The sequence below is a fragment of the Mycteria americana genome, chromosome 1 (assembly GCF_035582795.1).
Source record: "Mycteria americana isolate JAX WOST 10 ecotype Jacksonville Zoo and Gardens chromosome 1, USCA_MyAme_1.0, whole genome shotgun sequence".
NCBI lineage: Eukaryota > Metazoa > Chordata > Aves > Ciconiiformes > Ciconiidae > Mycteria > Mycteria americana.
Window position 1 is genome coordinate 41,304,356 of NC_134365.1, and position 24,290 is coordinate 41,328,645.

General features: G+C 40.4%; 1 protein-coding gene and 1 long non-coding RNA gene across 2 annotated transcripts; both read left to right on the forward strand.

Moving 5' to 3' along the window:
- The first annotated feature begins 643 nt into the window (after nucleotides 1-643).
- Nucleotides 644-13,293, forward strand: RAB21 (RAB21, member RAS oncogene family). The gene is made up of 7 exons (XM_075495654.1): nucleotides 644-1,069; nucleotides 7,356-7,415; nucleotides 7,598-7,705; nucleotides 9,289-9,352; nucleotides 10,175-10,229; nucleotides 10,663-10,751; nucleotides 11,607-13,293. Exons 1-7 carry the CDS (start codon nucleotides 923-925, stop codon nucleotides 11,744-11,746), a joined length of 663 nt encoding a protein of 220 aa, XP_075351769.1. The 5' UTR covers nucleotides 644-922; the 3' UTR covers nucleotides 11,747-13,293.
- LOC142406724 (uncharacterized) lies at nucleotides 7,801-9,052 on the forward strand. Its single transcript, XR_012774680.1, has 2 exons — nucleotides 7,801-8,266; nucleotides 8,880-9,052. It is a non-coding gene; the product is annotated as an uncharacterized LOC142406724 (long non-coding RNA).
- Nucleotides 13,294-24,290: the final 10,997 nt, after the last annotated feature.

Here is a 24,290-nt window from a genome sequence, read left to right on the forward strand (position 1 = left end):
CTCAACGGTCTGCCTCATCACTCCCCCCCATTACGTGTTTTGGGGGGACAGGCGGGTATTTTTAGAACCTGCGCGGGGACAGACCCGAGGAGGAGCTCCCTCCCACCCCACGGTGGACCTCTGCGAGCAGCTGCCTTCGCCCGAGCCGCCGCTCCGGCTGCCCTTTACGGGCAATGGAAAAATCCAGCCGCTGTCGGGAGGTGATTCAGCCGCCCTCCCCCGCCCGCGCAGGCCGGCCTGCCCCTGAGTGAGGAGGCCGCCGCCCGCAGGGCCAGGGCCGGGCCCGGGCCGCCGCCGCCCGCAGAGCAGCCGGCAGGCACGTCGGCAGGCACATACACGTACTCACACCGCTGCTCCCGCGCCCGTGCCGGCACCCACGCAGCAGTGAAGCAAACCCAGCCCGCCCGGCGCAGCCCGCCGCGCCGCCCGGCCCGGGGGAGCGGCCTCAGGCGGAGGAGCGGCCGCCACCACCGCCGCCACCCGCCTCCGGCGCAGGCCCCGGCCCCGCCCCCGCCCCAGCAGACTCCGCCCCGCCCCGCCCCGCTCACCGCGCCCCTCCCCTTCGCGGCCCTTGGGCGGGGCCTCTCGCCGCCGTGGCGTCCAGCCCTCCCATTGGCGGCGGGGGGTGCGCGTGACCGAGCGGCGCGTGACGTAGGAGGAAGAAGACGCCATTAGGGGGAGCGGGGCCGTCGGCTGTGGGAACGTTGTGGCTCTCGGCGTCTCTCCTCTCGCCCCCATCCCCGGGGCCTCGGCGGCACCTCCCCCTCTCTTCCCCGCTCCCCTTCTCGCTCCCGCCCTCGCCCCGAGCGTCCCCGTCCCGGTGGGCGGCGGCGAGGGTGGTGGCAGAGGCGCCCCGCGGCCGCGGTGCGGAGCGTTGATGTGAGGCGGCGGCGGCCCGGCTCGGCTCGGCGGCGGTGCGCGGATGGCGACGGGGGCCAGCGCGGCGGCCGGGGGCCGCAGCTTCTCCTTCAAGGTGGTGCTGCTCGGGGAGGGCTGCGTGGGGAAAACCTCCCTGGTGCTGCGCTACTGCGAGAACAAGTTCAACGACAAGCACATCACCACCCTGCAGGTGCGGGCCGGGCCGGAGGCGGGCGGGGAGCCCGTGCCGGAGCTACCGGGCCAGGGCGAGGTGTGTGGGGGGGTCCGCTGCTCTTCTCCCCTTCCCTTGCGCACCTTCTAGGACTGCTGGCCGGTGCCAGCCCGCCCCTGCGTCGCCCTGTGGCGCTTACCGGCCTGCCCCTTCCGCCCTGGGGCTCGTGGAGTGTTGCTCCGTAAACCCGCACTAGGGGTTCGGTGCTTGCCGTCTTGTTTACCGCTTGACGGTGGCCGGAGTGACCGCTGTCGCTCTTTAAATGGTGGCTGTCCTCTGCCGATTTTGCTGGAAGCTAATTTTCTGGTTCTTTTTACGCCTCGGACTTAAGCTTTCGGTACTTAAAGGCCTCGTTTCTATTCTGAATGCTAACTGTCTCTTTTTTCCAGTTATGTATATGAATGTCTTCATTTGAATCTTGGGAAGCATGATTTGAAAGTATTGTTACTGTAATCATTGGTAGTGGACTAATGACTAAGTGTTTCATATGTGCTGCATTTCTGTTAATTATGGGTTTTTTAATGTTTTCAAATCCTACCACTTGAATTACCTAAATATTACTGTTCAAAGAGAACAGCTTTCATAAAATGGTTTATGAGATCAAGGTTTATGATTCAATAACAGAAAAGACTCTTAGGGCTTACTTGCTTGTTGCGTTATCTCCCTGAATTTTGGCCTGATTCTTAGTAGTGCTGCCTGCTGATTTATAAGAACTAAAAAGTGATGTTCCACTTACGAAATGTGACAGCATGTCTGATTGAAAGTAATGTTTTTTTCATTACCTGCTAGCGCTGAATGGCATGTATGCCATGGTACAAAATAAAAAGCTTATATTGTACATGGTCTCAGAAAATGTGTTTTTAAACTTCGTGTTGTGGGTTGTATGTTAAGTCTGTTGGGATGTCTCTGCTTGCTTAACCTTTTTATTTGCAGTTACACCAGTTGCACAGCATCTTTCTTAGCAGTTGTGAGCATGTATATGACAGTGTGGTTTTAGCACTGTAATGTATACTGCTCTTAATACTTTTTTTTGTAAATAAACAAACCCTGCCACCACGTGGGCCACCAGTGGGTTTTGAACTACTTTTGAGGTTCTGTGAAGTACAGAATAAGTAGATGATGCCAAAAAAGAGCCTTAGGGTAGTTGTGCACTATTGCTGCACATTTAGGGGAAAATTCTTGTGGGTTGGGTATCTCAGAAGTATTTAATAGTGAAACTTTCCCTTAAAACCAAAGAAACATTAGAGATGCACTAGAAACAATACAGTGAATGTTTCATAAACAGGTACTGTTGCTCCATTTTTGCTATGAAGAGCTAAAAAGAACATGTTTTAAACTCCATTACCCTATGTTCATAGTCTGCTGTTGGAGGAATCTATTGGTAGGTTTACTAGGCATAGCGTGGTATTTATGTCAAGCCAATTGTAGCTCTGATTGCCATAGAGGTAATTGATATTTGCTATGCTGTAGAAATGACTAGGAGCTTGTAGGTGTCAGAGCTGCAGCTGAAGTGTAGCATTGAGCAAACAACCATTTAAAGTGCATTGAAATGATCGTGTATCGCTGAATTCTCATATCCCATGTAGAAACAGTAGAGGTGAGTAGTTTGTCATGTGATGCAGCTTGGTGGGGGTTTTTTTTGTTAATCATGTTCTTTAAATCTGTTGTGGAAAACCTACAATTAGAAGCAAAAAGTGAGATGGAATACAGACTCGGGTCATAAATATCATAAAATGGACCTTTAAATGGTTCCAAAATGTTGACAGGAAAATGTCTCTAGGTACTATGGCTTGACAGCTTTCAGTTTTGACTGTCTGGAGGGGGGGGTGTGTGCTTGTAGAGGAGTGGAAGCACATGCTCACCTTTGATACTGAGATTTTGTTTCTCCACTGTAATTAGGTTTCTGGTTGCTACCTTTGTCTTTTAACTGACTGCACTGTGTTTCTCAACTCATTTGCTTTTCTGTTCTGAGCCTCCTTAGCTACATATACATCTTACTGATTGTAAAATACAATGTCAGTTGCTGTTGAATCTTACTGTACATTATGCACACTTGTGAAGTATTATCTTTATTGTTCTTGTTTTCCTACATCTTACAGTTCTAGAGGAAAGTTTTAGTAAGTTCTTCCACTAGCAAATTAAAACATCCCTTTAAAAATAGGATAAGGAGAAACTAGGCTATCTGATTTGCAAAAATGTCACTCCATTGCTTAAATATCCTTTTTTTTCCCCGAGATTAAAGGCTTTATCTGATAAGGTGGCTTTCATGGCATCAGTTCAAAGTATTGCACCAAATTACTTTTGTTCCAATAAAGCCAAAATTAGGTAAATACTTAGCTCCTGATTCAGCAAAAGAGCCACAGTGATGAATCATATGAAGAGATCACTAGATACTGAGATGAGGCTCTCCATCCACAGTAATCTGTGACTTACAAAAAAGAAAGTACTGCATAGTGCTTTATTCCAATATGATTGCAATAAAAAGGGTGGTGAGGCTGTAGCCTTCTGGAAACTTTATTTAGTGATGTTGGCTGGTGCTTCCTGCAGTGTGAGCCCAGTGATGAGGAGAGCACAGGAAATCTTTAAATTGGTCAGTGTGAATTTTTTACCTAAGGTATATCTATGCTTTGCTATCCGAATTCTAACACTTAAGTATTACTTTATTATGACGTTAACCTGTGTACTCACAAACAGAGGGTTTCTTTTGTGCTAGTAAGAGAAGGCTTTTAGTTAAAGGGAGCTGTTTCTGTTCTCTCCATGCCCCTCTTCCTAGATGCTAGCTAGAGGAAAATGGTGAACTGGAACTTCTTTTGAGGTTGGGAGGCTGCTGGGATGTGTTGCTCTAGTTATGTTAGCTTCAAGTCATGTACTTAATTTCAGTTTGCAGGTCATCAATATCTTAAGGTAACTACTGTTTCACATAAAACATTTATCTAGAATAATGTGAAAAAGCCGATGCTGGAAAGGTAGGACTTTTTGCAAGTAATGAATACAATCCATAACCTGTTGTCAGACCTGGTGGGACAGTTAGAATTGGTTCCCAATGATTGAAATATTGAGGTCAGTGCTTTTGTCTTGATAAAGTAATTCTAAGATATAAATCGATATCAAGTGAACTGTGCTGGAATTACTCCAGTAATAAACCTACTGTCAAACTATTTTTTTTTTAAATTTGGGTAGACACTTTCTGTTAGTTAATTACTCAAGGTAAATACAACTTTTGTGTACTAATCTCTCAAATGTGTGGAGGACTGCAAAACACCCAACTTGAGAGCTGCTGATGTGGTGCTAATCATACTGATTGCTGATCCTATTAAAAGGTAGATATTAGGTGGTTTGTCTTTGGCGTGTTTGCCACTGTGGCTGAAAAATGCACTTTGGTGGTGGTAAATATGCCAAACTTACCCATACCTATTAATTCAAGAACAGAGCCTGCTAACAGTATTCTTCAAGTATATGAACACAATGAAGAAGAATGAAGCATGTAATCTGTAATAGCGTATTGACTGTTTTTTGCAGCATGTTCACAAAGCCTTCTGCTCATTACTAAGCATGACTGCTTGAAATACCAGGTTCCAATCTTGTTATTGGGCAAGCTTTTTAGACATACTTGCTTGTAATCAGGATTTCTGATACAGGATACTGTCTCTCCTTTTTTGGTTAGGGGCCTAAGACTTCAGGTAGACTAAAACTTAATTAGTACCAATTCATCAAGTTTTAATACAGAGAGCAAGTACAATAGCCCGATGTTAAATACCCTTGCCACAGTCTGCTGTGATAATTTTTTTTGAAGGAGATAACTAAAAAAACCTTAACTTAATCTATGGGTCTTCTAATACTTGGGTATCTAGGAAAGGAAATGCTCTACTCCTAGTGCTAAAAGACAGTATTGCTATCAAAAGCTCTAGTGACCTGAAGGACTGGTGATACTTAAGCAAAACTTGTCTATGGGGATAAGTCTACTTCAGTATTTGCTCTGTCAGATAGTAAAGATATCTGTGCTATTAATTGGGCCAATGTCTAAAGCCATGATGATATAACTTTATGGATACTGAGTTCTGTGGGTTCTTTTAAGTGTAAATCCTGTTTCTGTGAAGGATTTTTCTGCCTTTTGGTCCAGAAATGTGATTCTCAAACACTTGTGAAATTCATATCAACTGAGCAGATTTGATTGTCAGTGTTATGACAAATGCAAACAGTGCTCAGAATAGCTTTTCCTTTGAGATTTACAATAGAATATCAAGAACTGTAGTACAGCAGATCAATAAAATACTGCCAGGTAAGCTTGATTCATTGTGCCTAACCATACCTTCTCTTAATATGGCCCAAGCGTTGGTGAGTTAAAACTTCTGAAGTCACCTCTAAGCTTTTGGCTTTTTAACTCTGGTGTAGTAGATCAAATTATGATATGAAGCCTAGACACTGCTCAGATAATCCTTAGGGACAGCTAGCTGAAAGCCATAAACTACTTTCTACAGAGTTTTTGATGAAAGAATTAAAGTCTTCCTGATGCTTAAGACTTGCTACTCTGCTGTTAAGCTGTTTGTTATAAGCTGGCTAGAGTGTTAAATACTTTTAAAATGCTGTCTGGAACTCTTTCTGAAGTTGACTTAACACCACCTCACTGTAGACTGAAGGGGTAGCATTAATGCTTTAGTCATGTTGGATATAATGGTCATAACTATTAGTTCTTTGCTGTCTGCTCTTAGAAAGTTTGAGTGTTTTCTGGTATGTCTTATCTCTGTGTTCTGTTTATTAGACTTCGTGGAAAGTTTTGGGGGGAGGTACAACTTCAAAAAAGAAAAGTTTGAGTCATCTCACTTTAGGTCATACAGATGCCAGAGTTGATGTGAGGGAAGTAGCTGAAGAGCAGGAGCTGCTCTGGCAGCTGAGTGTTAGATGACTTCAACTGTAATACACGCAGCACTCCAGAGAGGCACTTTTGCAGCAGTTAAGGCTGGTGTAAATTGAACTACTGTGGTCTTCTGTTTATGTACTGGTTGCTTTTGTAGTTAAGCAGCAAGCTGGTTCAAGCAGCTGATCTGGCCCATGACACTTTCCACATATGCATGACTTTTAGTTCAATGCCTGGCCAGTGCTCATACAGAGAGCTCATGTTGAGCTGCTACAGTCCAGCCTAAAATAACCTGGGATGAATGTATCATAAAATACACTGAGTACTTGTTTGTATCCAAATGCAAGTTGAGGTGAAGCTGAAAGGAAAACTGAGTATAATTTAAGGCAAAAGGCAAAAGTTAACCCTTGGCAACTGAATTGTCTGATGTTAACTTGTTACTGCTAGTCTTCAAAATGGGGGGCGCAGGTTCCTAATGTATCAACTCCTTCGGACCCTGTTCTAGCCTATTAAACTTGTATTAAATTATACCCCTTTTTAGCCACTGAATTATACACTTGGTAACAGAGGTGGTGTTTGAAAATGTGGATCGTGCAGGCTTGGAGAAGAACAGACATACTCTTGAGTTACTGAAATCAGACTTACCTTGCACTATGCTCTGGTCGTGTAAAATGTTTTCGGAAGACAACGTAGTAGAATTCTTAGAGCAGCTTGTATGCTTATTCTGAGGCTTTTCTTATCCTGCCACTTGCTTTCCTTTTGTGTGTCAGCTGAAAAGCATATCACTGACCTTTCAGGAGCAGTGTCTGGAAGAAAAAAAACAAACCCAAACAAACCACACCACTGCCCCAAAAAAGCCCCCCCAAACAGGTGAGGAGATTTGTGGGCTCACTTCAGCAAAAAAAGGGAAAAGATACAGAGAAGGAAACTTGCAGAACACTAGCGTTCTGAGACTTTTGGCAATAAACTCAAACTATTTTATTTTGTTCTAGTAGCTCACTACTAATGAACTACTTTGCCTAATTCCTGCAAATTAAAAATCCTGTTAGGCTGGTTCCTACCCAAACTTCATGTACCCTTGTGAAATGTTTAGAGTTCAGCTTAGACTTATCAGTGTTGTGAATTCAGACTCTTTCCACATAACTCTCTTATCGCTCCCACTTCATTCAAAACAACAGCAAAAAGATGTAGTAAATGATTGGTTTAAGCCAAATTTATTTAGAATAGACTCCTGGCAAACTGTATGAAATTACTAACTGGCTTAGTATTGACTCAGCCTTCTGACTTAAAGAGTATTTTGATCCAGAAATCTGTCTTTTATTGATTCAGATGTTTTTATTAGTAAATTAATCTGAAGTCAAATCAGGCATTTGTCTGTAAAACTTAACTCTAATCTGTTTTACTTTCCAGGCATCTTTTCTCACAAAGAAGCTAAATATTGGCGGGAAAAGAGTAAACCTTGCAATATGGGTATGTTTCCTTTTCTGTTTTCCCTCCCCTAGCTAAATAGAATATTTTCCTGAAAAATTACTTAGGTTTACTAGAACTCAAATGTTAGGCACTTCTTAATAAAATAAAATTTCAAAGTATTTGGAGTGCCTTGAAGTATCATTTGCTTTGTCTTAAATGTTAACAGTATATTTTAAATGCAGGATACAGCTGGTCAAGAAAGATTTCATGCATTGGGGCCGATCTACTACAGGGATTCTAATGGTGCTATTCTAGTATATGATATAACAGATGAAGACTCTTTTCAAAAGGTACTGGACAGATTTTTTACTTCTGATCTTAAATCTTTTCTTAAATCTTTTACAGATTTCTAATCTTAAATCTTTTACAGATTTTTTACTGTGAGATGTAAACTGATTGTCTTTCAATCTGTGATATAAGTATGTAAATAGGAATCTTCTGTTTTCAGCAATAGCAATATATAGTACATCTGCAAATTCAGACCATATAATGAAAGTATACACCTTATTAGTATTCTTTTGAAGGCTGACTTTTTCAGTCTACTAAAGTTCTAGCAGGGTTATTCAAAGAACACCTGAGAATTAGATGTGTGAGTTACCTGTGACAGGCTATAAACATAAACTGCTATTGTGATAGCATGCAATATTGATACCTACTGTATGAACCAAATTACTAGAAGATATTAAGTGACATGACCTTTTACAGATCAGAGAACTCTGAAATTGCAATACATGACAGTGGAAACATTACTTTCTCAGTGATAATAGATATTTGGACTTCAAATCCTCATAAAAACCTGAGAGTTGATGGCTAATTATTTTACAGCAGTATTAGTTGATCAGTCTGAGCAGGTGAGTTTTTTTTCCAGTGCTGTTCACTGTATAGGATGTACCAGCTTAAAACTGGTGACACTTTCTTAAGTGAGTTTGTCTCCGATTAGCTTGTGGTAAAACCAGAGGGACCTCTGTGTAGAGGAGTAAGAAATTGTGGTTGTATGGGCAAGGCTTGGGTTAGCAGTGATAGAAGTAGTATAAGGGTATAGTTCCACAACAGCTCAAGTAATTTAAATAGTCTGATGTAGGGCGAGTAAAGCACTTGTGTTAGCAGTTAAACTCTTGCCTCTCATCTGCAAAATTGTGATGACTTGTGAGTACTACTTCAACTTGTGCCTTTTCATGCTGAGCCCTACTTAGTAAAATTCTGTGATATTAGAACACTTAAGTTCTCAGAGAAAAGAGGAAGGGTTAATTTGCAGAAGTTATTGCATAACTACCTCTGTATCATGTATCCTAACTATTTTTAGGTTCTTGAAGTGATTGCCTCTCTTCACAAATTAAATTCCCTTAAAATAGCAGTCCCTAGGTCAATGCAGTGATCATAGAACTTCAAAGCGTGACAACAGAGTTGATAACAGGTACCTTACCATCAGCTGACTTGACACTCTTGTCCCATCTGTTCTCTCAGGAAACAAACATCTGTTATAATCTAACCTGAACAACTCAGTTCAGGTACCTCTACCTTTAAAGTACCATTTGTGATCTGTCAGTAAGTGCCTGTTGATAAAAGATCTCATGCCTGACCTAAAGTGGCCAATGCAGTGAACTTGTTCTTTGGAGTGGGGCTAACACGAGTGTGGTGAGTTATATTTCTGGAGTAACTGAACCATTTTAAGTCATTTGCTCTTAACTTCAACTGTGAACTAAAACCTGCTGAGCAAGAGCTGTCTAAAGAATATTTTGTCTATCTCTGTTGCTCTAAACATGTTTGTTTCAAGTTTAGAGTAAACAGTTAATGAAGGAAATGGGTCGGTTCCACAATGCCTAAGCTAGTAGTATATCAAGTGAAAATAAACTTACCTCTATTCTTTTTGCAGGTAAAAAACTGGGTTAAGGAATTAAGAAAAATGTTGGGAAATGAAATCTGTTTATGTATAGTAGGTAAGTATTTTTTAACATGTGATTCTAATGACTGAATCGGAAATGTTTCTCTTGATTAATAGCATCTTCCAAACACTGCTTTGACAGCTTGTACATGTGAAGGGGTAAAGCTTATGTTAATTTTATATTTAAAATTCAGTTGGAGCTAGAAGTTTCAGCAGATCACATTGAGGAAAATAAGAGTTAGTTTTGAAAAAACAAGCTGTTTAATGATACACCATGGCAGAAGTGCATGGTACAGATACCTGCAGACTGTAGTTTAACAAAGAGAAACATAAACCTTAAATGTGTATTATCCTTCTTGCAAGTACTCAAATGTAATGTTTTTTACTGTTCTCAGTGGCATAGACTGGATGCTTGTCTGTTCTCATAATCAAGTGCTTGGGGATGGAATGAGTCTTAAAGCTTGGATATTAGAATGCAACAGAAATACTGGGTTCAGATTTGAAATTGTATCTAGTGATTAAAACACTTTCAGGAGGATAGATGTATGGATATTCTACAAAAACTACCTCTGCAGCACAGATAAGCTGCTAATAAATTACAAAAGAAAAGCAGAAGGCTGAATCAGTGGCTTATATGGAGCTATTTAGCTATCCTGATCTCTCTACAGAAGTAGAACTTCATCTTCACTGCCTGTAAATGCTTGAGTGAAAGGTGATTCTTAAATCATACTGTCGTGCTCCAAATTGAGACCTGTGTCAGAGTTGGTCTTTACTGGGACAGCTTGTAAGAAAATGATGGGGAACAATGATTACATGACTGCTTTCTTTTGTGTAATTTTGGAGTACAAAACTTGAAACATTAACTTGTTTCCAACAGGTAACAAAATAGACTTGGAAAAAGAGAGACATGTTTCAGTGCAAGAAGCAGAAACGTAAGTTACACCAATTATTAATAGAAACAGTCATTGCAGAATTACGCTGGAGTAAAACTTGTTATGCTGTTAACAACTGGCAGGCATAAACCAGCTGGGCCTAGCTGGTTGCTGTGTTAAGTGTACTATTAGTATCTGAGTCCTGGAATGTCCTTACTGACCAAAGTGTAACTTGAGAGTTGTACGTGATTGAAATCAACATTTGCAGTTTAAATGCATTTCTAGACATGAAATTTTCTTTATTTCATCTAGTGTTTTTATCAATCGTGGCAGCTTTAACCACATAATTCCCTTTTTACATTAAATCAGTATGTGTAGATTAACTCTGAACTCTGAGTAAAACATCTTGTGATCATCTTTGTGCTTCACGTAAAGTGGCTTAGAAAGATTGAGTCCTTTAGTACACTGAGGTTCTGTATCTGCATTCCTACAGGTATGCTGAATCTGTTGGAGCAAAACATTATCATACTTCAGCTAAACAGAACAAAGGAATTGAAGAACTGTTTCTTGACCTTTGTAAAAGTAGGTATTATCTAGTTTGTTGGTAAAGAGCTCATTCACAAAATGCTCAAGGCTTCAGAATGCTTAAAACCATACAGAAAAGCCTTAATGTAAAGTATTACTAAGAACTGACTTCATCTGAGTCTACTTCAGGCCACTTGTTTACTGTAACAGCTATGGATGTATGGATGCTTACAGTATTGCAAATTCATGCTATACTCCAGAAGTCTTTTTTGTCATTTGTTGGAGCACTGACTGCTGTTTCACTCAGCATGCGTAAATAGGAACATCAAATCAAACTTCATGTGATTGGTCTCACTATTGCCTGCTTCAAATCATCTGTTTTAATATCTTTCAAAAATCTTATCAAATGATGCCAATTACAAATCATAAACTCAAAGTTGTGATGATGCAAATTTTACACAGCAGTCTAAGCAAATGTTAAAGATCACGGAATGTAGGGTAAAAACATTGCAACACAGGGAAGTTGTCCTATTCATTGTGTTTTTACGATACAAGAATTTAAGCAAAACTTCACCTGCATGTCTGAAGAGTAGTTTGGGGTTTTTTAACAGAATGTTCTTGATATGGGTGGGTAGATCTAGCTTTTGAAGTCACTAACTCCAGAACATCTGAGCAGCGAAGGTCTCCCTTAGTCAATAGGAGCTGCTGGATGTTTGGTGCTTTAGGAAGAAGATTTAAGTATGTTCTTGCAGCTATGCCATGTGATGCCTGAGTACTTACTTCTGCATAATAAATAAGAGAACCAGTTTTGCTGAACTTTCTCTCTGTGCATGTAACTCAAATAGACTAAGATCTCAAAGTCTTGTGTAAAAATGCAGTGGAATATAATCTAATACATTTCTTCCTTTACAGGAATGATAGAAACTGCTCAGGTGGATGAAAGAGCAAGAGGCAATGGTTCCAGTCAGTCAGGAATAACAAGGCGAGGTGTACAGATCATTGATGATGAGCCACAAGTACAGAGCAGTGGAGGGTGCTGTTCTTCTGGATAATTATAAGACTGTGCATCACTGCCCTCTCAATATGAAGACTGCCATATTCTAAGTCACGCATTCTTTACCAATGGAGTAATAGAATTAACAGTATTTAAAAATAATCACATGTAACACTGCAGAGACCTTAAGTGCTAAACTAGTGGCATCTGTGACCAGAGAATTGGCATTTTCTACAGTGGTTAACAAAGCAATTACCAATGGCCTTTTTACATATTTTTCTTTAATGAGGAATAATATGCATGTAGAAAAGACCTACTTAAAGGCTTCATTTATATTCTTTTAAATCAGATCATTATTTAATAACTTATATACATTGTTGTTGGAATGGTATACGTTTTTGCAGCTCTTTGTATTTTGTGGTAGATTGAATTGTATCACTTCTAAAATGCAAATTGATTTTTTTTTAAATTAGCAGATATCTGAAGTAATATTTTTGCAGGGCCTCCACAAGCCTATAACTGTCAACTACTTTGATATATTCTGTTCATCCTGTATGCCAAGCTGGTAAAATACCTTGTAAATTACATATTAAATACTTTATCTGCTTTTACAGTTGCAGGTGCAGAAATATGTACATCAGTCTTGTCAGTGATTGTGAAGTGAATAAGTCAGTGAAAGATGCAAGCTTTTCATGTGTACTGTTGAATTGCTCATTCTATTCCCCCTACCTGAAAACAGCTTTTTTTGGTACATTCATTGCTACAGCATTTTTTTAAGCCTTTTCTGGCAAGCAGCAGTATTTAGAGTATCCCCTTAGTGGGAAGAGAATGCTTCCTTAGACTGCTGTTTAACATTGAGGTGTTTGACTCCCAGCTAAAGCAGTTGGCGCATGCATATATCTTGCCTCTGCAGTTACTTTGGCCTCTCAGAATATCCCCAGAAAGTCAAAGCAACTTTAGCCCTCATCTATCTGGTAGCCAGTAAACCAGATGCATGGGAAACTCTTAAGCTGCTTTAATACCTTTGTGTCCCAAGACAGCATTATAAACTATTAATGAGCATAATTTTTTTCCCCTGTATTGCAGGGCTTGAGTGAACATATGAATTGGCATTAACTAGAACTGCTTCTGATTTGGAGTGATTAAATGGAAGATATGAAACTTGCCAGATGTAATTGTAACTTCAGGGATACTACACAGAACTGAACTTACTCCTGACTTGCTCTTTCTCTTGTGAAGCGTTTTGAAGCCCACTTAAGTTTTGGGAAGAGGGTTTTCAGAAAAAGTGTATAAACTACTATCACAAAGGAACACAAATGGTGGTAGCTGAAACTTCAAAATGTTTTGTGCTCTGACTTTTTTTACTTAAGTTGTCATGCTTGGAAAAACAGTAAAGGTGATGTCTATGACAAAATAGAATATTCCTTGGCCTTCCTTTTTCTGAAGGGTAGAACTAGTATTGCATATGAATGCATTGAATGGTGTGGGTATGTTCTGATGCACAAAAGGAGTAGTAGTAACTAATCAGTGTGATGTGTAAGAGAAGTGTGCTGTCCTCAATCAGATTTTTATTTTCTCTGAAATAATAGATGGCTTTGATACAGACTGGTCCTGGTGCATTTTTTCCCTTTCTGCCTAAACTGTGGTGTAGGTACTTTCTCTTGAGCTTACCATTGCTGTGCTTTTCTGACATGATTGTGTGCATGATGGACAAAGGTGATCTGTTCATGCTAGCAAAGATGAAGTTTCCTGACTGCGCAGAGCTTTGGTGTGAATGTAGAATTCATTATTATATGTGTGTATGTGTAGCAACACTGTTAAGTTAACATTCTCATAATATATTGAACTTAACAGTGAGCCTTGCCAAAGTTGAACAGGTCAGTTAGATCTAAGACCAGTACCTTCAAATCCATACAGTTAGATGAAAGTCAGCCTTGTAAGTGATACAATATTGGCATGAGAAGTGAAATTGGCAAGACTATTTTCAAGACCAGAATCTCCTCATAATAGGAGTTCCAGATTTTTTGATTCAAACTTCATTTTTCTGCAGAGGTGGAAGAAACCAAACAACCAACCTAACCTCAACTAGACTTGATAAGTAGATGAGTCATGAGGGCCTACCTACACCAGAGCATATGTGTTCTCTCCAGACCAGAGCTTTCTCCACTTTGTTGAAGTGGACAGATGCAATTCTGGTTTGGAAATTAATACTAGGTGTTTACCCAAGAGAATGTTATGTTTGAGTACTTTGAAGTAGAAGCAGTGTGCAGAACCTATATTTCTGCCTGCAGCTAAAGAGTCTTTCTTTCATGCATTCTGTGGTAGGGGCACTCTGACTTCTGTCAATTACAAAACTAACAAAGCCATGTTGATACTAACTCTTAAGTCTCTGACAAAACTAAAACTATTACTACTGAAAACTTAGGTGGTGGTAAGGAAGCTTACAATTTTGTATGATTAAAAAGGTTCTGGTTGCTATTAGCAAAAAAATCTCAGAAGTTACTTTTCTTAGTAAAGCTACAGCATGAAAAATACTCTCTGGAAACCTTCCTGTCTAAGCTGCAGTTTGGTTGGACTTTATTTATGGAACTTAAAACCTGTGCTTAGCAGGGTATTGTTATGTTACAAAAGAAGTATAGCTTCATGAAGTCAGGGAAGTTGGTTTCCAAGACACAAGTAAAAACATGGATTGTTTAGACTGATTAACTTAAGACTTCAGCTAGTCACTGTTAGCAGACAAAATACAACAGTTACAGGAAAAAGCATCTCTTCTGAAGGTATGTAAAGTGTTCTTTGCATTAAGTACATAGGAAAGCACAGATAGCTTGGTTTTCTGTATTTGACCAGGATCTTACTCAAGTAACCTGGTATTACTACTGTGTGGCTTGGTTTTCAAGAGTCTTGTATTTGCTGGAATCTATCTAGATTGCCTGTTTTGTATGTCTTAAGGAAAACTGTTTTCATGTTGCTAACTTCTGTCGCTGAAAACAAGTAAGCTATTTTTCATTCTTCTGAGAAGAGTGCAAGAGAACAACTATGTCTGTCTTCAGAAAGTACCTCTATTGTGTGATAGACAGAACCAGCCAGACACCTGCTACAGCTCCTAAGTCAACATTGAGCACACTTCCTCAGAGTAAATCTTGACAAAGATTACTCATATACTATAATAAAAAAGGCCTAACTTACTACAAATACCTTTCTAAAACAACTTTAAGTACTTGCTCACAGTCCTGATGCTGCTGCGATGAATACTTGAGCTACCTATGAACCTTTATCACTTGCTGAAATAAAATTGAACAAACCAAAGTCCAAACACTTCAATGCAGCAGTGTGTATCTCTATTAGGAGTTAGTTATTTATGGACATTGTCTTACTGCACTTAGACTATAGTTCAGATTTTATAAAAGACCAGATAGACTGATTCAGACAAGGACACTAATAAATTCAGATGTGTAGTACTTGGAGATGAGTGTAACTAGCTGTAAAGATTGGGGGGGTGATGACTTCATCTGGTTTGCAGTGATCTCGTATGGTTCCAAGATGGGGACATCATCAATGTCCAGATGAACTGTATTGGCTGGTCTCTTGAAGCAGTCAAGTAATTGAGGGTTGCCTCGATTACATGCTTCTCTTCAATGTCCACACATTGTGGACAGGCATTTTTGCTTACTACCACATTAAAAAGTATCCCTTACCCCTTTTTATCCTGCCACTTTTATTGTTCTAGGTGTTTAACTTGTATCTCTGCCTACAGCTCTTGAAGAACCTAGTAATTCAACTTCTACTTTAGATTCCAAGAGAGATGAAAAAAGCTTTGCAAAAAGGTGTGAGGTCACGGAGGGTGGCTGGAGCTCAAATGGGGTTTTCTGTAAGTGTTGGATGCTGTCAGGAAAAATGGTTTAAAGAAGGTAAGAAGAATGGGAGTCCTGCTTGAGGACAAATGGAGGTTGGGAATCTCCACAAGCTGAAAGCAGTTAAGTGGTATGAATGAGAGAGTATGGGAATAAGAGACTTGGAGCCAGCCACCTCTGTTATTTTTCTGCTTTTTGTGGAAGGAAAAAAGTAGAAAAAGGCAAGTAGGTACAACTGAAGGTGCTGGTAAAGCAACTCTACCAAGAAATGGTTAGCATGTCTTCTCAGCATTGGTAGTTGCCTAATTCAAGACTTTTCTAAAATGACTTCCTAGGTTGTTTTTCCTTCTGAAAAAACATTTTTGCTTCACTAAAGAGAATGCAACTAACTTTGAACAGGCTTTCAGACATAATACTAACCTACTTAAATTAGTATATTCTAATCAAGTTTTATGAGCTATTTACGGTTAACTGACTTTGTTAGTCTTAGTTTGCATCAAAGCTTAGGATTTTTTTCCTGACAAGTCAGGAAATATATCTTGCAACTGTGCTGGGCACTGTTGCTCATGCTACTCTTTGGAGGATTCTGCTCAACACCAGGATTTTTCATCTAGGACAAACCTGTGCATCTCAGTGATGTAGCCATCTACTGAATTTAGGCTTTTTCTATCAAATAATAACAATCTATACAATGTATACCTTCCCTCTTGCATTTTTGGAGCTGTCATTGGCCACTGTATTGAGCAGAATGAGATAGAGAAATGTTTTTGAGAGTTGTGGAGAATCTGGAATGTTTATTTTCTTGAGATGGCTTGAAAATTGAGAATCTGTGAAACTGTCACCATTATGACAGGTATTATTCTGTCCAAGATGACTGAAAATATTTTGGCTTGGAGAAGGTTTTACTATAATCTGATTAAAATGATAAATTGCTCTACTTCCAAAATGAAAATTTATTTCAAGCTGATCTCTTTTGATTCTTAATTTTTTTTTCCAAGACTTAAGTTAACCAAACTTGGCTAAAACCTTCAATTGATTGGCATGTTCTACAGCCCTAAAATAATGTCTATGACTGTAGGGAGGAGCTGTGTACTCATTAATATTCCACTGGACAGTTTGGAGCTTTGTATTTATTCAATACCAGGATGTTGAAAGGTAGTCTGCAAAAATAATTGTTTCCATCTATTTCTACTGCTTTGCGCACTCAGGCAAGCAGCATGACCTGATGCAGCTGCAGAGTGAATGTGAAAAGAGGGCTTTCTGTCCCTCTCTTCCTGCTTGTTGGCTGCACTGATCCTCATTGTTAATGAATTACTACTACAGGAAACTTTCCATGCTGGAGATCCCCCTGTACAAGAAACAAAACATACACGTTCTTTGCTTGCTTCTCCACCTCTTCTAGACAGTGATAGCTACTACAGCAGTAATACCCAGTTCCTCTCAGTTTGAGAACATTGTTTTTTCTCAAGAGGAGCTTTTATTCTTTCTTGACAAGTCATTTTTTTCAGTGTATCTAGTCTCACTGTTCTCTTGCAAGGAGTTTCAATACTTCATTGTAGGTCACCCAGAGGCAATGCAATTTGAAAGTATGACAACAAAGGATGATGAGTAGCCGTATTGCAACAATCTTCCCCGGCAATTGGTCATATACTGCCTCCAAACCAGTGAAGAGAGAATAGTGGAAGTTTAATGGTGAGTCCTTGCTACCTCTGGTACCTGTCTCCTGATTCCTGGATACTGGAAGTGACTTAGAAGAAGTCCAAGTCGAGATGATTGGAGAGAGCAAGGACTACTTTCTCATCTGTTGCCAAGTAGTTGATATCCTGTGACAGATCCAAACTCATGTAACAGATCTCTTTGAGCTGTTGAAACTGTGAAATTGCAGACTCTTCTTCAAGTTAACCATCAGTCCATTCTGAAAGGTCAACAAATGTGAGACTCAGTGGAAGAGAACAAGTAGTTTCTTTTTTAGAACAGGAAACTTAAACTGCCTAATCAGGCTTTTCTTAGTGGAAAGAGAAGAGGAAAGAACTTGATACCTAAAGATGTAAGTGCTGTCAGTGCTATTTGGTCACACAGGCATTAAAATGATTGTCTTGCTGGATTTTTCTCATCAGATAAGCTCAATGAGCTTCTCGGGCTCAATCAAATAGAATACTTTTCTTTGAACCCAGAAAATGTTAGCAGGGCAAAAGCCAACACTGAAAAGGACACAGCATTTTTAATATCGGGTAACTTCAGATTGTCAAATGTTGTAGGAATATTCTGCTTGGCATTTGTGGATAAAAGAAATTTTTAAATAAAAATTAAAAAACAGTATCTAGCAGAGGCTTCACAAACCTTAACTTTCCCAGTGCATTGCTGCAGCTGGAGTTCTTAAATATATCTTAGAGTATTTTATATACCAGTGCATTTACATGAAGATAGTTCTGTGATAAATTAATTCCAATTCCCTAGTTGATCAATCAAGAACTTCTTTAGCATGACTGCTATTCTAACAATGCCTAATATTAAAAGTGAAAATGCATCTAAGTGGAAATGGATCAATAGAAAGGGGAGAAAAATGTGAACTGAAAATCAATACAAGATAACAGAGCTGGAAATTCTTGTTACTGTTGTATCTGCAATTAGTTCTCTTACATTTTAGTAAGTCACGGAATTTGAAACTTGATGAACAGTCTGTAATAAAGTAGCCCTGAAAATTACTAGAGGTTGGGGGCAGTGGCCTGGTTTACAAAGAGATTTGGTAAAAGCTGAGACCACATGTTTATGTTACAAATATAATAATAAATTTCTGAACCCATCTGAGTATGATGTGATGAAAGATGGCTTTAAGATGCCAAACCAGGCTCAGCAAGGTTGCTCTACATTATGCTAGCATATACCCCAGAGACTGTAGTGTGAGCAGGGACACATCAAAATGCAGCTTTGATTCTCAAAACTGGTCTTTGGCAGCCCAGAACAGTTCATGAGGAAGAAGCAGTTACTGTTGAACCACGTTTGCCAGTTTAATGATGGCCCCAGGCACACTGCCTGTATGCTAAGGAAGCAGCAAAAATAAATCAAACATGGAACCAAGGCTCAAGACTGGGAATTTTCCACCAATTATGCATTTGTATCATACTGATGTCCTACCTCCACAATGAATGTTTGTGCACGCTTCCCTAGTGAAAACTGCTGTTCAGCTGATGCTGTGGATTTGAACTGGATGGATATTGCAAGTGAAAACAGGAAAAGCAGGGCAAGATAAGGGGAGTTTGCACAGTTCCTGCTTTGGCTCTTCTTAGCCCTTTGACTTGCACTTTTAAAAAAATCAGTAGTTATATCCTACTATCTTTGTCAGAAAGTGTGTTTTCTATTTGGTGAGAATTTTTTGGTCAAGAAACTGAAATCTTAGAGCTTTTTAGAGTAAATGTAGTTCCTTCACAGACTTAGTCTTTCCAAAGTCTGTCAGCATCTCATTAAAGGGGCTATATTAAATGGTGAAGAGCAAGTGTGCTGCCTGTAGTTACACTCTGCAACTGGAGTCCTATGGTGAATGTTTCAAATACCAGGAGGCAGCAGAGTATCCAATGTACCTCTGATTGCCAGTCTACTCTGTTTTGTGACCTAGAGTAATTGCAAAATGATCTTCAACCATAAGATGTGCCCACACTGGTTAGAGAAGTTGGTTTGAGGCTTAAAATAATTTTAATTTGTTAAATTACATGAAATTGTACTTTGATAGGAGCATTCAAGGAATCTTGACCGTCCTGTCAGTATGTCAATACTGCAGTGCTTGTCACCATGGGACACCGATTCTTCTTCAGGGACTTAGGGATTTCAGCTTGGGAAATGGAGTGATCTCTGAAGTGGATTGTGATGGCAAGTTACGAGAAGGCAGGAATTATTGTGTTAGTAGCACAGACCCACCCTTAGCATTGCTTTTTGAATGGCTGGGATGAAATACAGCATTGACTACCCCCACCCTAAAACAATTGTTCTGTTAGTTTCCTGCTCTTTCCAGGAAATGTTGCCTGTTTGTGGTGTTGTAATGCATAGGAGTGATGGGGTTACTACTATTTGTCTTTGCGTTCTGCGTTCCTAGCTCTGGCAATACTAGTCTGTGCCAATCAGCAAACAACAGATCAGTTTCTGTTTAGTCATCACTCTCGGATAGCTTCCAACTAGTCTCTGTGGAGGCTGATGCAATCATGAATCTTTCTTTGCATGACAAATGCAGAGCATTTCATGTTGGTATCTGCTCTGCTTCTTTTATATTAAAAAAAGTTTCTTGTTCCACCGAGAGAACAAAGCTATTATAAACTTGTGATCATTTGTACCAACCGTGATGTTTTCTTATGACAAATCTTGTATGTTTTGGGTTGTTTGATATTCTGGAATTCTGTTAATACTTGATATGCATTGATAAAAAAATATCAGTTTCACAAACAAGAACTCCCAGCTGTGGTTATGGATATACAAATGTGACATAGTGCAAATACTTGAAGAAAGCTCATCATCCAGTGTACTGCCTTCATGTCTTCTTACACCTCCATGCCTAAATACAAATAAATGCTGGTGGGAAAAGGTATTTCCTTCCTTTTAATTTCAGTCTATGTGTACTTAATTTCTTTGTCCCTATCCTTGCCTAACCTTGTGGCAGAAGGCAGCCAAGCATGGAACATTACTATACCTGCATGGTCTAACTTGTGCAGGTTAGGTTTTTTGTTTTCTTACAGGAACAGGTTAGAAAGGCTATCATATCTTCATTTCTCAGTTTCTACATTGAGGTAGAGACAGTGAGTAGAGAAGATCCTAACTGGTCCCAGAGGCTGCATTTTTACCGTGAAATAAATTAGGCCAGGGTGCATAAGGAACTCTGGCCTCAAGAGCAAATGGCACAGTACAGCTTTCATCCAGGTGGCTAATTCCTCTTCTGCCCTTTAAATCATGTTTACATGCTGCCTGCTTGGAGTGGCTGTGCTGTTCCCCGTGCTGTGTCTAGGTATCGGTCTGAGAAACTTTAAAGGGTATAAGCCATAGTTATATAAAAGAGCCTGCTAATGGTTAAACAGCAAGGCTGACTGTAGGTCAGTACCCCAGGCTTACTTGCTTGACTTGAATGGATGTAGCCAGAGCCTGATCTCTCTCCTGCTTTCCTAATTGTGGAGTAGGACGGGAGGATTCTTTTTTACCTTTTCCTCTTGTATGTGGAAAACAAGAGCATGTGACAGCTAAATCCTGGGATATCTCCTTTATTGTCTATAATATAATTCACGCTGAGGACTGGTACCTCTTAGAATATGAGGAACTCAAGAGAAGCCTGGTCTGCAGCTTCTTCCTGGGTGTCCTGCTGCACGCACAGTCCAGGATGGCACCCCATGTACTGTCTGCTTGTGATCTGTGACAAACTGGAGTAGCCTGGAAAAATTGTGGGTTGCATCTGTCAAAGCAAGGCTTGGAATATATCCATTTCCTGTGAGCAGGAAAAAAAGGTCAAAGGGAAAGATATTTCTGGTACTGTTTACCTTTATTTCTCAGTTGTGGGGGTTTTGTTTGTACAAATTAAGCCTGTGATGGAAGGACTTGACAGAATCAGCGCTTGTCTTGTGCGGGCCAGGTTTTCATGTGGTTGAGCATGTGGGCAGCTGACACTTCTGAATACAGGAATGGATCTTGGAACTCTGCTGAAATAGCTGTGTGAACAACAATAGCAGCTGCTGCAGCTCTTGGCGTAGCAATAATAGTTATGCTTGCAGCTGTGACAGCAACAGAAACCACAGGAAAGCCAGGAACACTTTCTGGCTGCACACTCGGTGCTGGCTGGGGTGCTGTGACTACCTTTATGTGGCAGAAGACTCCTTATTAGAGCAGATGGCTACTTAAAATCCAATTAAGAGTGAGCCACCAAGCTGAAGATACCCTCTTTCTTAGATTCCCATCTGTGTCATGTGCAAAGGGTTGGACTTCAGCGTAGAGCTACAGCCTGCCCCGTTGTTTTCTTAACGGGCTTATGGAGAAGGGAGAGGAACTTGCTGGCACTACGTCAGCTGGTGGAACTTGGTGGTGTGCAACATTCAGGTTTGTAAACCGAAGTAATGTAACGCACTATTACAGGCTGGGGACTGACTGGCTTAGAAAGCAGCTTTACAGAGAAGGATCTGAGTGTTGTAGTGCACAACAAGTTGGCTATGAGCCAGCAAAGAAGGCCAACGGCATCCTGGGCTGCATTAGGAAGAACATTGCCAGCAGGCTGAGGGAGGTGATTCTTCCCCTCAGCCCAGGTGAGAGACTTCTGGAGTGCTGGGTCTAGTGCTGGGCTCCCCAGTACAACCGAGACATAGACATCTTGCAGTGAGACCTGTGAAGGGCTATCAAAGATGATTAGGAGACCGGACCATCTGTCATATGAAGGGAGGCTGGCAGAGCTGAGACTGTTCAGTCTCGAGAAGGCTCAGGGGATCTTGTCAGCTTTTAAAAATACTTTATGAGAGGGAGTAAAGAAGGTGGAGCTGGTCTCTTCAGTGGTGTCCAGTGAAAGGACAAGACGAAGTGGACACAAACTGAAATACAAGAAATTCCATTTAAGCATAAGAAAAATATGGTTTTACGCAAAAGGTGGCCAAACACTGGAACAGCTTGACTGAGGAGGTGGTGGTGTCTCTATCCTTGGAGATACTCAGAACTCAAACTGGACAAGGCCCTGAGCAATCTGATCTGCGATCTGCTCTGGGCAGGAGGGGTTGGACTAGATGATCTCTAAAAGTCCCTGCCAACCTCAACCTTTCTGTGATCCTGTGATATTGCAACCTGATAGCAAAGAGTCATTTTGCTCTCTATCTTGAATAATGATATACTCATTGTTATGCAATGATAGTTTGCAAAAGAAAAGGGAGAAGAGCCCAAGAGGGATGTCTAGTAGATTGGGCAACTAGCTAGAAGGTGGTCATGTATCTCACGGAATAAATTGCTCTGTGGGACTGAGAGCTCTCTGAATCACTCCTGCCTTCTTGACAGTGAGGCAAGTGGTGACTGGCATGCTGAGAGCAGTGCGGTAGGATGGGAGACCCAGGAAGAGTCCTGTGGGACCTGTTGATCATTCACCAAAGAAACTGAGAGCAGAAACTGCTTTCCTGGAAGGTGGAAGGAGAAGGGAGCTGCACTGAGCACATCTCTCTCAAAGGAAAGTAAAGTCTCGATGCTAAGCCTGAGAAGTCTCAAGCTTGACTTTGAGGTACCTCTGAGAGAAGACTTACCTGGGAAATGAACAAGCCTGGTTGTTGTGTGAGAACTATCACTTAGTGAGGATTAATTTCAAACTCAGGCGTGGAATTCAGTGGGACTGGTACCTGTATTTGAGAGTAACGGATGATTCCCAAGGATTGGGGTGGTCCTAAGGCCGGATAAGAAACAAATGTATTTAATTTTAATGCTTTAAACAGATGACAAGTTGAAGACTTTACACACATATTCTGGTACTGCATATTCCAGTGATGTATGTTTTCCAACAAAATTTTATTAACTTTGGAAATGCAAGCATTAACTGATGTCCAGCAATAATACAAATGGGATTTATCTTTTAATTCTTCACTTAGTTGACAGCTCCTTCAGGCAATGCTGTGCTGCTCCCTGTTCTGGTTGCACAACAGGAGTGCAAGCTTTTCATCTCAGGCTTGTTTCACAGCCTTTGAAGGCTATCTTCTTCTCTGTTATGGTGCTTCTTGGGAATCAAAGCTTTAAAATAGCTTTAAATAAAGATAAATATTTTATGTTTCTAACCATTCTTCCATTGGCATACAATGTTTCTCTGTAAAGCTATTTTTCAGAATTGCTTATGTTGCTTTTGCAGTGTACCTGTGTATTTGCAAAATGATGGGCCCATCTGCATGTACATTTTAAAGTCTATGTTCGAAGACTGCAGGAGCTTCTCTTCCTCATTCTAATCTCTTCCTTTGGAACCGTGTGTTGAGTAGGGCTGGGCACAACTCTGGATCCAATAATCAGGAATGTTTTAAACATAGGGTTTTAGTCAGGTCATTGTTTTTCCATGTTTTTTGTTCAAGGCCTGTCCAGAACTCCACAATACTTCTATAAGCATTCAGGCTCCATTGAGCTTCAGGAATGTTCAAGTATTTGCTGGTCAATGATTTTTTTTTTTTAACTTGTACCTTTCTTATACCTTTTGTTCTCTTCAAGTCTAGTCGCCAAAGCCCCAGCTGCTGCTTTTCTTGGGGAATAATGGAAGATAGTTTTTCACTCTTTGGTCAGGTTTTGGGCTGCAACTTCCGAGTATAAACACTGATTACCTTAGCCCAGGTCTGGCAACAATTACCAGTCCTAACAAATTAAATAATCTTTATCTAGAATAAAATGTTTAAGACAATCAGTCTACAAACAATTCACCATTTCCTGGATATTTTCACAGCTCCATCTCTTTCAAAAATTTATTCTGATTTTCTCTGTGTTAGCCTGTCCCCTGCTAAGTGATCCTTTTCTCCCATCCTTCTAAAGAGCACTTTTGCCATTATTTTGAGTCGTAGTTCCATGTTTGGCAAAGTAGCTCTGATTTTGCGTATACATACATAAGCCCATTGTGTTAAACCCCTTCTCCCCTCACAAGGGCTGTACAGTAGCTGTTCCTCACTACTCACATCTTATGTGGAGTCTGCATCTTAGTATTCTCCAATTCCCACTCAGTATTTCTGTTCTCATTGAGTGACTGTACAAACGAATATGGGAATACTGGAAGCTTAAGGGAAAATGTATAGA